Genomic DNA, 15,554 nt, shown 5'->3' on the forward strand with positions numbered 1-15,554 from the left:
GTGAGTGAAATTCAAGGGAAATAGTTAAAGTCACTGAAATTACATCAAGAAGACTTAGCTTTTTTTTTTTTTTTTTTTTGTACCATTGAGAGCAAGGGTAAATAACAGTAATGCTAGTATCTTAATAATTTACTTCATTTATTAACAATTATCTTAGAGCCCTTTCCTGAAAAGGAAACTTCTTCATTCTTTATCACAGTCATTAAAAATACATGGACACCATTATGTTTACAATAAAAAGAAAGAAAAATTGAAGTAACAGTGTTGGCAGCATTTATAAATATGGTGTGCATGAAAGATCACGAACATGTTGATGTACTTTGCATTCCCTTCAGTTGAAAACTACATTCTTCCACTTCTCTCTCAGAACAAAAACCATCTTCAAGTTATTTGACGTACGACGGAATGACTTTTGAGATCACATATTCCCACACAAAGTGGGAAAAGTTCTCATTGGCTCTCTGCTTGTTAGAATGTGACAAAATGATTAGTCTGTATTGAATAAGGATGTGTTTGGTTAAAAAATTCCATTATTTCCATGGTAATAAAGTAGCAAGATTTTTACATGGGTTTCTACTATGTCTTTTAAAAATTCTATTTCTGCTCTGAGAGTTATTTTTATATTCACTGAAGAAACTGAAGTTGCACTTTAAGAGAAATGTTAAACAGGAACGATTTTCCAAAAACAAGGTGATACTCTACACTTTGCACATGGCATTTTGAATGTAAAATGTTTTTCTAGAAGTGAAGAAGAGGTGTTTGGTGCGGCGAGAAATCCACATGATGTTTTCCCAGTTTGTGGGAATCTCACGAGAAGGTACTTGTGCGGCTGTCTCGGTCTTTTTTTGTTTGTTTTTTCTGTTTTGCTTTTCCACCAAGCCACTGGGTAGCATTTCTGCTTCATTTTTGCTTCAGTGCCTTGTTCGTCTTTCATGCCTTCTAAGTCAGCGCCTCTCATCTTGAACGGGGACGTGATGGCTTCCAGGCACGTGGGACCCACTCCTTGCTCCCGTCTGAAGACACACGTCGCCTTTCCTTCCTAGAAGCGTGCAGGCCTCTGAGCCTCCTGGGCTGGTGCTCAAGCCCAGGACAGTGCCAGGAGGACGACCCCCTGGCCTGCTGCACAGAAAGACTCCTGAGCTCCCCCACCATGGGGCCCTGGGGTGGGCCGGTCTGCACAGCAGTGGCCTGGGACCTGCACTTTGCGAAGTGCTGTCTGGCTTGAGGGATGTTTAACTAAGCAGTCTCGGGAGCAAGGAGGAGGAAGGACTCCTGACCAAGCCACACAGCAGGGACAGGAAGCCCACGGCCCCTGCTGTGAGAAGAGCTCAGCTCTTTGCCACATGCTGGTGTCACATGGCAGAGGAGGCATAAGAATAACAGGAGTTTTGGAAGCCAGATTTGGTGGCATACTCAGTGTAAGATATGCATTATGAGTAGGTGTGAAACTGTCATCTCTACTCTGTGTGCTTTCAGTCCACTCAAGGTCTTAGGCAGTGTCCTGACTACAATTCCAGCTGTTCTCTCTCTGAGAATGGGTGGGTTTGGCTAGGGATTACTCACAGTGAACTGCTTTTCGGGGAGCGTTGCTGACTGTCTTAATTACATTTTGGTAATCTCCTTTTAATTACTTACCTCCTGTGCATTCCCCAGAGGAAAAGGATGGGTGGTATCATATTTAATGAGCTTAAGGATGATGCATTAACTATTCCTATTATTTGTTACTTCATTTCCCTTCTATTAAAAAAACACAACGAGCCGGAATTAAACTTGAGACGAACAGTCTCAGGTTCTTCCCAGGCTGCCTTTCCCTGCAGCCACCCTGGAGGAGGCTGGCCTGCTCCCTCACTCAGGACAAAGGGACCTAAACTCTGCAGCCAAGACTGCAGGACCCAGGTGGTCCATCTCTGCCACCACCTCCTGCTCCACTGGCAAATAAACAGGAGAAAAGAAAACTCACACCTGCTCTGTCACTCACTCTGAGCAGAACCCCTTGCCCCGCGGTCACTCCCTCTCCTCCTGCCATGTTCCCTGCAGTGTCACGCTGCCCTTCCAGCCCCAGGCTGCCCTTCCAGCCCAGAAATCATTTGCTCAAGGATTTACTTGTCCTCCTGGTAAAGGCACACTTTCCTGATTTGTCTAAGCTCAGGTGTTCGCATCTTGGCCAGGTGCATCCTCCAAGGCCAATTTAGGGGGTTGATCCCACTGACTTCCCAGAAAACAGACTGCACACTGCCGAGACAGGGCAGGACGTGGCCGGTGCAGGGGTGCGTGCCGCAGGGACGGAGACACTTCTGTGTCTGTGGTTCCCAGTCCACATGGTTGATCCCGTCTCCAAGCACCTCTTCACCCTTGCTGTGATTTTCTCACCAGGATGTTGAGCAGGGGCTTCTGGAGGTGAAGTCGACTCTTTGTGAAGAGAACTGGGCAAACTACCCAATGTTGGGGGAGGCAAGCTGACGATACATAAAGCTTTAGGAATGTTCTCTCCTTGGTCCGGCAACTCCAGGGTCAGCAGAGGCTCCTTGTGACTCGTGCATGAGGACACTCAGGCTACACTGAGGCGGGGCGGCAGACACAGAGCTTCAAGCGTCTCCTCCACTTGCAGGTCCTTTAGGGACATTTTGCTATAGCCCCCGCGCAGCCTAAGACAGTCCCCATGTCACTCAGAGTCAAAGCCGAAGTCTTTTCAAGCACCCCAAGCCCACGGCCGCCTGGGCCCCTTTGCTCCCTGGCCCCATCTCCTTAGGCCTCTCCTTCCTCTGCCCCCTCCTGCGGGTGCCATTGAAATAGCGGCACTGGCAGTCCCTGGCCCGATGTCACTGCTCAGATATCGCCCCTTGACAGGCCCTCCTCTCTGCTTTGCTCCACTTTTCTCCCAGCTGCTGCTGGAACCCGACATGTGACTGAGTCACTCACTCCCGCCCTGCCCCCCTTGCTAGAACGAGGGCTTCTGGAGGCAGGGACTGCATCTGTTTGGTTTGCTGCTGAACCTCGCTAAGTGCCTGGTACACATGGGCCGTGGGAAACACGAGCCATGGGAGAGTGAATGAACCCACACGATGGAACGGCCCGTGCCAGGTGAAATCCATGCTTGAGAGGAAAATGAAGACCCCAGAGAATGCCAGTGCTACCACAGGAGAGAACAGGCCAGGGGGCCCCTGGAGGAGAGGCCAGCAGACCCAGAAGACGAGAGCTGGACCCCTCATCGATCACATCAGCACATCGGTGAGTAATGCCTAAGACTCATCATTCAGGAAATGGCAGGGCAAGAATATTACTGCGAGACAGGAACATATGCAGCTGAAGAAACAGCAAAAGATCAAATGGAAAGGGACTGCTTCCGGGGAGCAGACAAGAAGGTTCAACGGGGGAGTCAAGTGATCTCTGGTTTTAAATCTTTTGCAACAATTCAATTTTATTTCTGTATCAGCCTATGTTATGTTGATACAAATAAAAAATATTTGTTAAAACAGATTTGCAAGAGTCCGGAACACAACCCCCAAACTCAGCAGTATACACGGTCTAAAGGGCATTCATATCAACAAAAAGGACTGGGCATAAACATGCTGAAGTATTAACACTAGTTGTCTCAAGGAGCGATTTTAATTATTTTCTTCAAATGTATCAGCACATTCCAAACTGTGTATAATGGACAGAAACAACTTTTATGAATGTTAGTTTAAACCCATATGAAATTGTCAATGTTCAATCATTTATGACTTTGAAAATGGTCATGTCACATAATCCAACCCAACAGAACAGAATTATCGTTTAAAAAAATAAGGGGCTGTTTTAAGATCAATAAAACTATTCCTATCCTTTGACTCTGGTTATTTTATTTCTTAGACGTTTCCTAAGGAACAAACCCAAAATGTGGAGATAGGTTTACATACAAAGTGTTCACTGCAAATTACAGAGGCAAAAGCTGGAAAAAGAATCCTAAATTGCTTGAAAATAAGGGAGTGGGTGGAAAGTTATGTAGATCTCTGAACTGATGTTTGGAAAACCTTTGGTTGACATGTCACGCTTCAGCGTTAAGTGAAAGAAAGCAGGATACACAAATATATATACACTGTCATCTCCACTCTGTAAAAAAATGCATTAAAAATAGGAAAAAATAAAGGTCTCTAAGGCAGGATGGTGTGTAGAAAGAACACCGTCTCGGAAGCCAAACCCTCCGGCTTGCTGAGCTCGGGTGGCTACCTGACTCCCCGGAGCCTGTCTGATCTGCCTTCCCCACTGGGCAGGACGAGATGAGACAGCGAACGTGAAGGCCCCGAGCTAGTGGGTCCTCACTAAGTGCCACGTGGCTAAGGCTGTTCTTGTCGTCATGCCCATCATCGTGGGGTCTAGATCACTGCTATCCTTTATATATCAATATTTGCATTTTCCCCAGTGTCTCCCATGAATATGCATTTCTTTTAAAATGACAAAAAACATAATCAAATAGTGAGGGTCACTATAAAATAAGAGCAAAGACAAGCCACAGACCAACGGAAGGTATCTGCAACCCACATGCCAACCAACGACTGAAACCTTTGAGGTCACTTGCAGATGACAAGACCTGCATAGCTGCCAACCCATGGAAGTGTTTGACCTTACTAATGATCAGATGGCAGAAGTTAGAACGCTAAACAACACCCAGGGACAGCAGGGATGTGGAGTGTCAGGAACTCTCCTGTGCCGCTCGTGGGGCCGTGCACTGGATGACCACTTAGGAGGCTGCTGGCGTTGTCTGGGAAGCTGAACGTGGAGCCACCCTCCCATCGGCAATTCCATGCAGAGTAGCTCCCGTGTGTGCACACAAGGAAGGGTGACTGGGTGCTTTGCTTGTAATGAAGGAAACTGAGAACACCCTGCATGCTCATTACCAGGAAGGGGACAACTGAATGGCAGCATGTTATTCTCAATAATATATTCAGCTAATAAATTGTGGTTTTTTTGAGACAGGGTCTTGCTCTGTTGCCCAGGCTGGAGTGCAGTGGCATGATCTCAGCCCACTGCAACCTCCGTCTCCAGGGTTTAAGTGATTCTCCAGCCTCAGCCTCCTGAGCAGCTGGGACTACAGGTATGCCTGCCACCATACACAGCTAATTTTTTTTTTTTGGTATTTTCAGTAGAGATGGGATTTCACCATGTTGGCCAGGCTGGTTTTGAACTCCTGACCTCAGGCAATCTGCCCACCTTGGCCTCCCGAAGTGCTGGGATTCCAGGCGTGAACTGCCGCCTTTTCACAGCAGCTTAAGTTCGCGAACTAGAGCCAGCATGTGAGCATGGATAAATCTTAAAATCATCACTATAAGCAAGAAAAAACAAGTTGCAGATACAACATTCAATATACTATCACTTACATAAATCTCAAAAATAGTGTATTTTGTTTAGAAAGTCGTCTAAATGGCAAAGACGAAAAAAATCACAAAAAAGACAGTGTTTAGGAACCTGGAGTCCAGGCTTACAAATCAGCTCCACCCGCCTCTCACTAGCTGGGTAACTGTGGATAATACTTAAAGCCTCCGTGCCAAGGCCTCGTCTCTCAAGTGGGATATTAATAGCCGTATTTCATTGTGACCTCAAAATGACTACACCTGTTAACATACATACAAAGGACTAGGAAGAGTGGCGGGTCCACAGAAAACATGCTAAAGTGTTTGCTGCTGTTATTATTAACCTCAAACCTCAAAAACGTTCATGCTGTTTGCTTTAGTAATCTCACTTACCAGACCATCTTCTGTGATCCAAGATTCCTCAGAACTCTAAAACAACCAGATAAAACAAGCTCCCAAACTTATCTGAAAGTTAAAATAAAATGAAACAAAAATTCCCAACAAAGTAAAAGATGCATATTCACCTTCTAATACTCTGTGCGGAATTTCTACCAGGTTTTCATGTAGAACGAGCTAACTGCATGAGGTCATTGCCAATTTATCTGATATGGTGTTAATCAATTATCCATTTTGTAAAAACAAATTTTAGCTCATTTTCAAAGAGAGGCTTACGTGCTGCAGACATTCTTACCTCCTCAAAGAAACAGCTAAGGTTCTGGAGAAAATATTTCCAATTGATAGAGGGGGCCAGATGAATTCTTAGTTTCCTCAAAAAATAATGATACTGATTGTCTGTTAGGTTGTAACAGAAATCCTTAAGAACTTGTCCAAATTCTGTAGCCTTTACAAACCCTGTATCCTCTTTATCCAATGCAGAAAATGCCTAAAAAGAAAGAAAATTTAAAAAAAGATGGTAAATGCTACTGTCAAATGAATACTTCTAAAACACTTTCCTTAAGCACTGTTTCTGCTGAATGCAAATGAAACCTAGTGTAGAAAAGTATCTTGTAAATTCTAAATTACTAAATAAATGCACCATTATTGAAGGACTAAGACAAGTGAGATGGGAGCATCGCATGGGAGCTTATGAGTTCTAGAGGAAATTCTCCTTACTTGTCCGATTTGGATGTGGGGAGGAAGGAGAATAAAGAGGAATCCTGGTCCTGAGACCCTGTAACCTTCGCCATGGAAGCCTCCCCCCTGCTCCCAGGATCCCTGTTTTACAGAGTAGAGGGTAACTTGCCTAAGCTCTCCCGACCCTGACATTGCAGGTCCTCGAAGTATTCATTAGAGGGACCACTCTGACCCCACCTGTCCTTCACCGCAAGGCTTATGCACGGAGGCTGCTGTCCACCAGCAACCAGAGCCCAAGTGGCCCCGCATCATGAGAAGCTGCCCCGTGGCTGTGCTGGAGCGGCTGCGGCACTCATTGCGAATCCTACAGTAGAGTCGCTAAACTGAAAAAGTGCAAAAATGTGCTATAAAAAGAAAGCACTTTTTTTTACCATCTGTCAAAATAAAATCATTCATTTTTATTGCACCAGGAAATCTGCACCCAGGGGTAGATTAAGAATCTTTTCTAAAGGAAGAATTTGGCGTGCCTGCAACCCCATACACCCTTGTGGTGAATGCTCACTGGGGACTAATTAGGAACACCCCATTGGCCCAACGGGTGATGGCCTATGTGTAACCAAATCAAGCTTAAAATGTCAGATAGCTTCATGTTTTCATGTCGTCTGTGGTAACACGAGGTAGCTGTGTATAGTGGGAAATCCCCTCCCCCTCCTGCCAGAAATCGGCCTGGGAGCCTGGGCTGGGCTGCCCAGCGTGAGCCCTGAACCTTTCTAAACTTCAGCTTCTTCACTATACAGATGGAGCTAACTCGGAGGGTGGGTGTAAGTTTTCCTAAGTGTATATTGGGAAACGCCTCCATCCAGGTACCTGATCCGTGGGGATCTCGAAGGTGAAGGAGAACGGCCACCAACACGGACGCAGCCCACCGTGCCACGCAGCAGCGGCGTCGTGCTCGGCTGGCCGGGCAGCCGCTGCCCACCCGCCCCCCGCGCCGGGACTCCGGAGCCCACCGTGCCTCCCTGCCCCGAGGACGCTGGGGTGTGATTCGCAAAAAAACAAAACAAAACAAAACAAAACAAAACAAGTCTAAGTTTCAGGAGTGGAGAGTCAGGGATTTCCACGGGTCTTCCGTTCTTCGGCCCAACCTCCGGGGGTCCGATGCTCTCAGAGGGTCGCCAGCCTCGATCTCCTCAAAAGCCAAGACACTGGGGCGGGTCCCGCACGGAAGGAGCGCGTCGCGGAGACCTTCGGACACGGAGGAGAAGGGCCGGGACCTTCCCCTCTCCCCTCGGGTCCGGGCCCCGCTCCGTGGTCCCCGTGTGCCCCCGGGCAGGTGTATTCGCTCCGCGCCTCAGTTTCCCCTCCTGTAGAGCGGAATCAGGACCCCCCCCCCACACGGCTGCGATCAAACGGAAAGGGACCCGTGGACTCCCGTTCGGCCCGAGAAGCGCTGGAGGGCCGGGCCGGGGCTCCCCGCGTCACAAGGGCCCACGGCGGGGCTGAGGCGGCTCCCACGCCCGCCCTCCGCAGACGGCGTCGGCCTTCCCCACGCGGACCCGAGGGGACGCCCGTGGGAACGCCCCGCCACCAGGCGGCCGGCTCCACGCACAGCTGCCCCGGACAGCAGCAGGGCCCACGGCGCTACCCCGCACACACGCGTCGTTCCCCACGCGGGCGTCATTCGCTCCCCACGCGCGGGCGTCATTCACTCCCCACGGGCGGGCGACATTCACTCCCCACGCGGGCGACATTCACTCCCCACGCGGGCGTCATTCACTCCCCACGCGGGCGCGTCATTCACTCCCCACGCGCGGGCGTCATTCACTCCCCACGGGCGGGCGTCATTCACTCCCCACGGGCGGGCGTCATTCACTCCGCACGCGGGCGACATTCACTCCCCACGCGGGCGTCATTCACTCCCCACGCGGGCGCGTCATTCACTCCCCACGCGCGGGAGTCATTCACTCCCCACGCGCGGGCGTCATTCACTCCCCACGCGGGCGACATTCACTCCCCACGCGGGCGTCATTCACTCCCCACGCGGGCGCGTCATTCACTCCCCACGCGCGGGCGTCATTCCCTCCCCACGCGGGCGCGTCATTCCCTCCCCACGCGGGCGCGTCATTCACTCCCCACGCGCGGGCGTCATTCACTCCCCACGGGCGGGCGTCATTCACTCCCCACGCGGGCGACATTCACTCCCCACGCGGGCGTCATTCACTCCCCACGCGGGCGCGTCATTCACTCCCCACGCGCGGGCGTCATTCACTCCCCACGGGCGGGCGTCATTCACTCCCCACGGGCGGGCGTCATTCACTCCCCACGCGGGCGACATTCACTCCCCACGCGGACGTCATTCACTCCCCACGGGCGGGCGTCATTCACTCCCCACGCGGGCGACATTCACTCCCCACGCGGGTGTCATTCACTCCCCACGCGGGCGCGTCATTCACTCCCCACGCGCGGGCGTCATTCACTCCCCACGCGCGGGCGTCATTCACTCCCCACGCGGACGTCATTCACTCCCCACGCGCGGGCGTCATTCACTCCCCACGCGCGGGCGTCATTCCCTCCCCACGCGGGCGACATTCACTCCCCACGCGGACGTCATTCACTCCCCACGGGCGGGCGTCATTCACTCCCCACGCGGACGTCATTCACTCCCCACGCGGACATCATTCGCTCCCCATGCGGGCGCGTCATTCACTCCCCACGCGGGCGTCATTCACTCCCCACGCGGGCGACATTCGGTCCCCACGCGGGCGACATTCGCTCCCCACGCGGGCGTCATTCGCTCCCCACGCGGGCGTCGTTCGCTCCCCACGCGGGCGCCCCCCGCACACCGTCTGCAGCACCAGCAGCCGGAGCTGCAGAACGTCGGCCCTCGGCGGCGGCCCCGGCTCCCGGGGACGTCACGGCTCAGCGCAGCCGCTGCGCCCGACCCCTCCGGGCCCCGACCCCACCCCAGCCCCGGCGCCTCGCGGAGCCTCGCGGAGCACGTGCTGCCGCGCGAAGCCTCTTAGACGCCCCGAGGAGCACGGACGGAGGCGGCCCAGACGCGTTCCCACGAGGACGCGCGCAGCGGCCGTACCGCGGACAGGGCCGGGCGGGCGGACTCCACCACGTCGCGGACGCCCCTCACGGCCTCCTGCGGGGTCAGCGTTGCGAAGTTGACGGGCGCGCTCGCTCCTTTTTCCCCGGACGTGCGGCTCTCCAGCGCGCTCAGGAGGTCGAGGCAGTTGACGGAATTCTCACGCCGGCTGACTCCCCAGCTTGCCCCAAAAGGAAGAACAGAACACAGTCATTTAAAAAGCCACCTTTCTGCCTGTTCATTCAACCAACGGTTGCTGAGCATGGAGCAATGCGAGGAAAATGAGTCATGTGAAGACACCGTCCCCTGCCCTGCAGGTGCAGACACGGCCGTTGGCTCTGCCCTCAGGCGGGCGCGGGCATGGGACGGAGCGCGCTGCTCACTGCCGGCTGCGCGGCCGCAGCTGCCCGGTCTGAGGACCTGAGGCCTGAAGGCTGCACACAGCAGGGTTCGTGGCCTTGCACGAGATGGTGAGGCAGGGGTCTGGCTGAGAACCCAGCCCCGTGATGGGGGCACGTGAAGACGTGTTGGCAGGGATGTGACATTCCCAGAGCAGTATCGTGGGAAGATAAATCTGACGGCGGCTCAAAGACGGTCTGGAAGGGAGACTGTGGGGCGGTGGCAGTGGCGAGAGAGCAGGAGCCTGCATGGGAGGCTCCTGGGGTCATGGAGGCCTTCACTAAGGAGGGCCTGGACTTAGAAACGGCAGTGGGATTGGAAAGAAGGGAAGCATGCCAGAGAGTGAAAAGAAGAGGAGGAACAGAGTAAGACGGTACATGCTTTCAGGAGTGGTTGAAATGAAGCGGTCAAACTCAGAGCACTCGAAAGACGTTTTGCAAAACCTCTCTAGCTGAGTATTTTCTCCAATAAAAATTCCACCTGCATAGATGGCTCAGCAAGGACATCCCTGTGGAAACAGAGGTTCCTGGATCTCCTTGACTCTAACACAGAAGAAATTACTTAACGTTCTGGAAGACTAAATTGTGAGGTAAAATCGGAAAGTCTCATGGAACATACAGTGTATGTATGAAAGATGCAAAATAATTCAAAATCAAGTTTAATTGCATTCTAAGTTCACATTTCTACAACTTAAATTCCTGGGGGGATTGCTGGCACTTAAACACCTCAACTCTTTCTCAGCAGGATTTTGGGTACAAGCGTCAGCCTAGAAGAGCTTGGAATGCTGGTAAGTGGGAGAGAGAAGTTTCCAGTGCCTCAGATAGCTGCTTCTAAAGAAGACGAGCCAAAGCTGAGCTATTCCAGCCCACAGCTGCAGAGCCGCCTTGCACAGGCCCTGCATCAGGTCGGCTTGCGTGATGGAGACATGGAGGAAAAGGACAATCAACACTATTTCATCAGCGGGATAAATTGCCAACGTGGTATTAAAATGTAGTAATAAAATCATATGCATATGCTAATCTCAGTCGTATTTAGAAAAGTCTATTTTGGATCTAGAAAAGAATAATCTACATATAATTACAAATAACAGAGATGTTTATCATCAAGAGGTCTTTGAGAAGAAACAAGCAACTGAGCAATGGATCCTTATTAAGGTTTCAGTGCATAAAAAAGTTGATCACCCCCATTGAAAGGTGCGCTACAGACATCCCATGGTCCTTTTGTTGTTGTTTATGAAAATATCAAGCCTAACTATGTTTTAACAAGAATTTCTTATAATCATTTGGTTTATTTTTCTGCTGCTACTTTTCCATGATTTATTCACTGAATGCACATGAATTTTTGTTCAGCTGGAACTAGATTCAGTGAGAGGAGATCCTGTTTAAGGAAGAAAAAATATATAGGCATTTGAGGATGAAATGGTGCTATATGCGTGCACACACACACCCACCCACCCAGCCCGGCATTGGACTTCTCATAGCTCAAACACAATGGATTAATGTCTTCAGGCTTTTAAGAGAATTAATTTTCTTCCTAAGACGCTATGTTCAGACAAGGCAGCCATGCGTGTGAAGAAGAATTTTTAAAGTTTCAGTTCAGTAAGAACTCAGAAAATTTACTTCCTGTCCACCCATTCTTAAGAGATTACTTCAGGAAGTATTCCAGCAAAAGAAGAATGTAAATCAAGAAATAAAGAGATGCGGGATATAGGAGATGGGGGATTCAACCGAGATGATCGTGGAGGCAGTGCAGGATGCTCTTGGGATCACAGACCTAGAGCAGGAAAATGGGGGACCAGGTTCTCCAACAGAGATGCCGGGGAAAAAAACTCAAGAGAGCAGAAAGTGGAATAGAAAGCTGGGGAACCCTGAAGGTAAAAATTTTGAACTTTATTTGAGCTCTGTTCTAGAAAAAAGTGATGGTTAAAGAAATCACCCCAACCTTCATGTCCCTGGATAAGGCTACTGCAAAGAACTACCTTTTCCCCGTATGACTTAGAAAAGATTCATAGATGTCCCAAGATTTACCTCTAATAACCAGGACACAGACACTCTAAATTCCCATTCTCATTCTCATTCTCATGAATTATTAGCTGAACTGTTGGTACCCACTGACTAATCTGGACAAAATACCTGCTAACTGACCACAGTTTAGTCAAATCACTCTCCTTTCTCCAGAACCTTGAAGTTGGACCCATCTCAGCCTAAACCATCATCAGAATGCGGAATAGCTCCTCTCTGATGGCTCCTCAAGGACTCTGACCACAGAAAAGATGTTTCTTGCCAAGCTGTCTGATCACACCATCCATTCATCTTACTCCCCATGCTTGGTTCTTTCTATCCTTGCTTACTCTTCCCTTTTAAAGAAAAGCCCTCTTCTGCTTGCTCTTTGAGATGCTTACAGACTTCATGGTTGGGGCGTTCTCTCTTTTATAAGAATCTCCCTCTCCCTGTTGCAGTAGTCTTTTCAGATAAAGTCTCTTTCATTTAAGTATGACTTTGTCTTTCACAAGGTAAAACAAAAGCAAATATTGTAAGGAAGATGAAGACTAAATTAAACTCCAGGAAAGAACCTATCCGATAAAATCATAGCATAGACATGAAACAAATTTGAAATGTTGCTATGGTCTGACTATTTGTGTATCCCCAAAATTCATATGTTAAAATGTTACCTCCTAAGGTAATGGCCTTTTAGCAGGCGAGGCCTTTGGGAGGTGATTAGGTCATGAAAACAGTCCTCATGAATGAGATTAGTGCCTTTATAGAAAAGGCTGGTGGGGGGGGGGGAAGGTGGGGAAGGTGGGGGGTGAAGAAGCCCCAGGGAGACTCTTGTCCCTTCTGCCACATAAGGTTACAGTGAAAAGACAGACATCTATGATCCAGGGCATTTTCACCAGACACTAAATCTGCTGGTACCTTGATTCTGGACTTCCTCGCCTCCAGAACTGTGAGAAATGAATTTCTGTTGTTTATAAGTCACACAGTTTGTATATTTTTTAAATAGCAGCCCAAAGGATCTCAGACAAATGTGGTATGATTTTCAGCAATTGGTGTAAGTATATCAGTAGAAACCTCTCAAACTGAAATGCAAAGAAAAAAAGAATGGGGGTGGGGGTAGACAGAACAAGATATCCAAAGACTGTGGGAAAACTTCAAAATATGTAACACCTGCACCATTGGAATACCAGAAAGAGAAAGAGAAATAAGCAAAGAAACAAAGAAACAAGACAAAAGAACAAACAAAAACAAAAACCCACTTTAATTAATAATGGTAGAAACATTTCCAAAATTAATGACAGACAGCAAATCACAGATCCAGGAAACTCAGAGAACACGAAGCAGGATAAATGCCCCCAAATCTACACCTAAACATATTATGTTCAAAGTGGAGAAAACTAAAGACAAAGAGAAAATCTTGAAAGAAGCCAGAAAATCTTAGGAAAAAAATCTTATCTATAGAGGAACAAAGATAATGAATTCTAATATATCAGACTTCTTGCCAGAAATCATGCAAGCAAGAGGAGAGTGGACTGAAATATTTGAAGTGTTGAAATATTTCGACAGTTTAAGCCTAGAATGCTAAATCCAGTATTCTCTGTCAGAAATAAAGGAGAAATAAAGACTTTCTCAGACAGACAAAACTGAGACACTTCATTACCAGCAGCCCTACCCTTCAAGAAATGTAAAAAGGCATTCTTCAGAGAGAAGGAAAATCACACAGGTCTACATCAATAAAGAAAGGGTGTCAGAGAAGGAATAAATAATGGTAAAATAACGCCTTTTATTTTCTCACTCTTAGTTGATCAAAGGAGTAATAATAACAACCATGTATTGGGTGATTATAGCACACAGATAAATGAATGACAGCCATGGTATCAGGTACAGAATGGGGAAATTGGAAATACCCTGTTATGAGTTTCCTGTACGTCCCATGAAGTTCTGTTGTGTTACTTAAGGGTGGGCTTAGCCTAGCTGTAAATGTGCACTGCAGACTCTTGAGCAACCACTGATGTGTGTGTGGTGTGGCTTCGCTTTTGTTGCCCAGGCTGGAGTACAGTGGTGCAATCATAGTTCACTGTGGCCTTGAATTCCTGGACTCAAGGGATAAACCATTTTTTAAAGAGAAAAGGGGTGCTAATATTCTCCCCTTACAAAGTGAGGGATCTAAGAGTCATGCATTCTGTCAGCACAACTAAGTTACACAGACAGAAACAGGAGTCAGAGGAGGCAATTAGCTCAAGTTGTTTCGGGGTAGAAGTGCATGTGAGTAAGACTTCCAGCTAAGTAAAGTGGCTTGAACACACATACCTGGTTCTGTTACCACTCAAAACCCTTCTAAAATGACAGAAAAGGGAGTTTTAAAAAGGTATAAAACAGTGGTTCTTGAGGTAGGGTACAAGGGTCCAGCAGCGTCAGCATCACCTGAGCCCTTGTTACAAATGCACATTCCCAGGCTCACTGAATCAGAACCTTTGGGGGAGGAACCCAACAATCTGAGTTTTAATGAGCCCTGGCAGTGATTCTGGTGCTTGGAGTTTGGGGCTGCTGGCATCAACTCCTAAGGACAAGGATTATGTGGAAGAAGAGAACAGCTGCTGGAGAATCTATGGATAATGGGAATAGACGTATCAGAATCCAAGAAATCACTTCCTAAAACAAACAGAGGGAATGTGGGAGAGAGAAAATCCAATATACCCTGCAAATACACTCAGAGGTCCTGGAACTGGTGATAGCTATATCTAGAAGTGAAGCTAAAGAGGGAGTTAAAAATAGGATTGATTAAAAGACTGTCTGAGAAGCATGTAAACCCCAGACCCCTTGCCAGACTTCAAGTGCCCGGGTGCCTGTCCCTCCCCACCCAAGTGGAAGACCTGCAGACGGCGTTTCTGAGCAGGAGGGCATCTGTCCTAGTCCAAGGTAGGGAGGGTTCTTAATGAAAAGGGGAGGATTAATAAAAAGTGTATACACTGACTCTCAGTTTCCTATGGCTTTCTAACAAAATAGTACGTATCTGGTGGCTTAAAGCAACACACATTGATTCTCCAATAGTTCTGGACGCCAGAATCTAAAATGAGTGCACTCTCCCTGGAAATTCTAGGGGAGAATCTGTTCTTTGCCTCTTTCATTTTCTGGGGGCAGCCGGCAGTCCCTGGCTTGTGGTCACATCACTCTACTCTTTGCTTCCCTGGTCACATGGTCTTCATCTGTCTGTGTCGAATCTCCCTCTGCCTCCCTAAGGACACCTGTGATGGCATTGAGGGCTTATCCAAATAATCCAGGCTCATCTTCCCTTCTCCAGGTACCTAGCTTAGTCACATGGATAAAGGTAATGTTCACAGATTCCAGGAATCAGTACCTGGATATCTTTGGGAAGCATGATTCAGTTTACCACAGTGACTGGTGAAACATCCAGCTTTCTGTGTCCAGTGAGCTCCCAAAGTGTCAACAACAGGAGACCAAAGAGTCTCCTCTCATTGGGTTGCCCAATTAGCAAACCAGATAAACAAATCAACACACTAAATCTACTGGGGTACATAACTGAATTAGAATTTCAGATAAACAACAAAATTTTTAGTATAAGTATATCCCAAATATTGCATGAGACATACTTATATTTAAAAATTATTATCTATCTGAAGTCCTAATTTAACTGAGCATCCTGTA

General features: G+C 48.4%; 1 protein-coding gene across 8 annotated transcripts in view; it reads right to left on the reverse strand.

The window, feature by feature from the left end:
- Positions 1-15,554, reverse strand: part of EFCAB6 (EF-hand calcium binding domain 6) — a 274,102-nt gene that overhangs the window by 46,154 nt on the left and 212,394 nt on the right. For all 8 annotated transcript variants that reach the window (XR_012515451.1, XM_074390943.1, XM_074390946.1 and 5 more), the window contains 2 exons: positions 9,493-9,673; positions 6,019-6,210 (listed from right to left, as the gene is read on the reverse strand). Coding sequence is in view for 7 of the 8 variants with exons in the window: in XM_074390943.1 (XP_074247044.1) it covers positions 6,019-6,210; positions 9,493-9,673 (373 nt within the window). In the remaining variant the exon portion in view is untranslated. The remainder of the gene's footprint in view (positions 1-6,018; positions 6,211-9,492; positions 9,674-15,554) is intronic.

This window comes from Saimiri boliviensis, chromosome 21, assembly GCF_048565385.1.
Source record: "Saimiri boliviensis isolate mSaiBol1 chromosome 21, mSaiBol1.pri, whole genome shotgun sequence".
Classification (NCBI taxonomy): Eukaryota; Metazoa; Chordata; class Mammalia; order Primates; family Cebidae; genus Saimiri; species Saimiri boliviensis.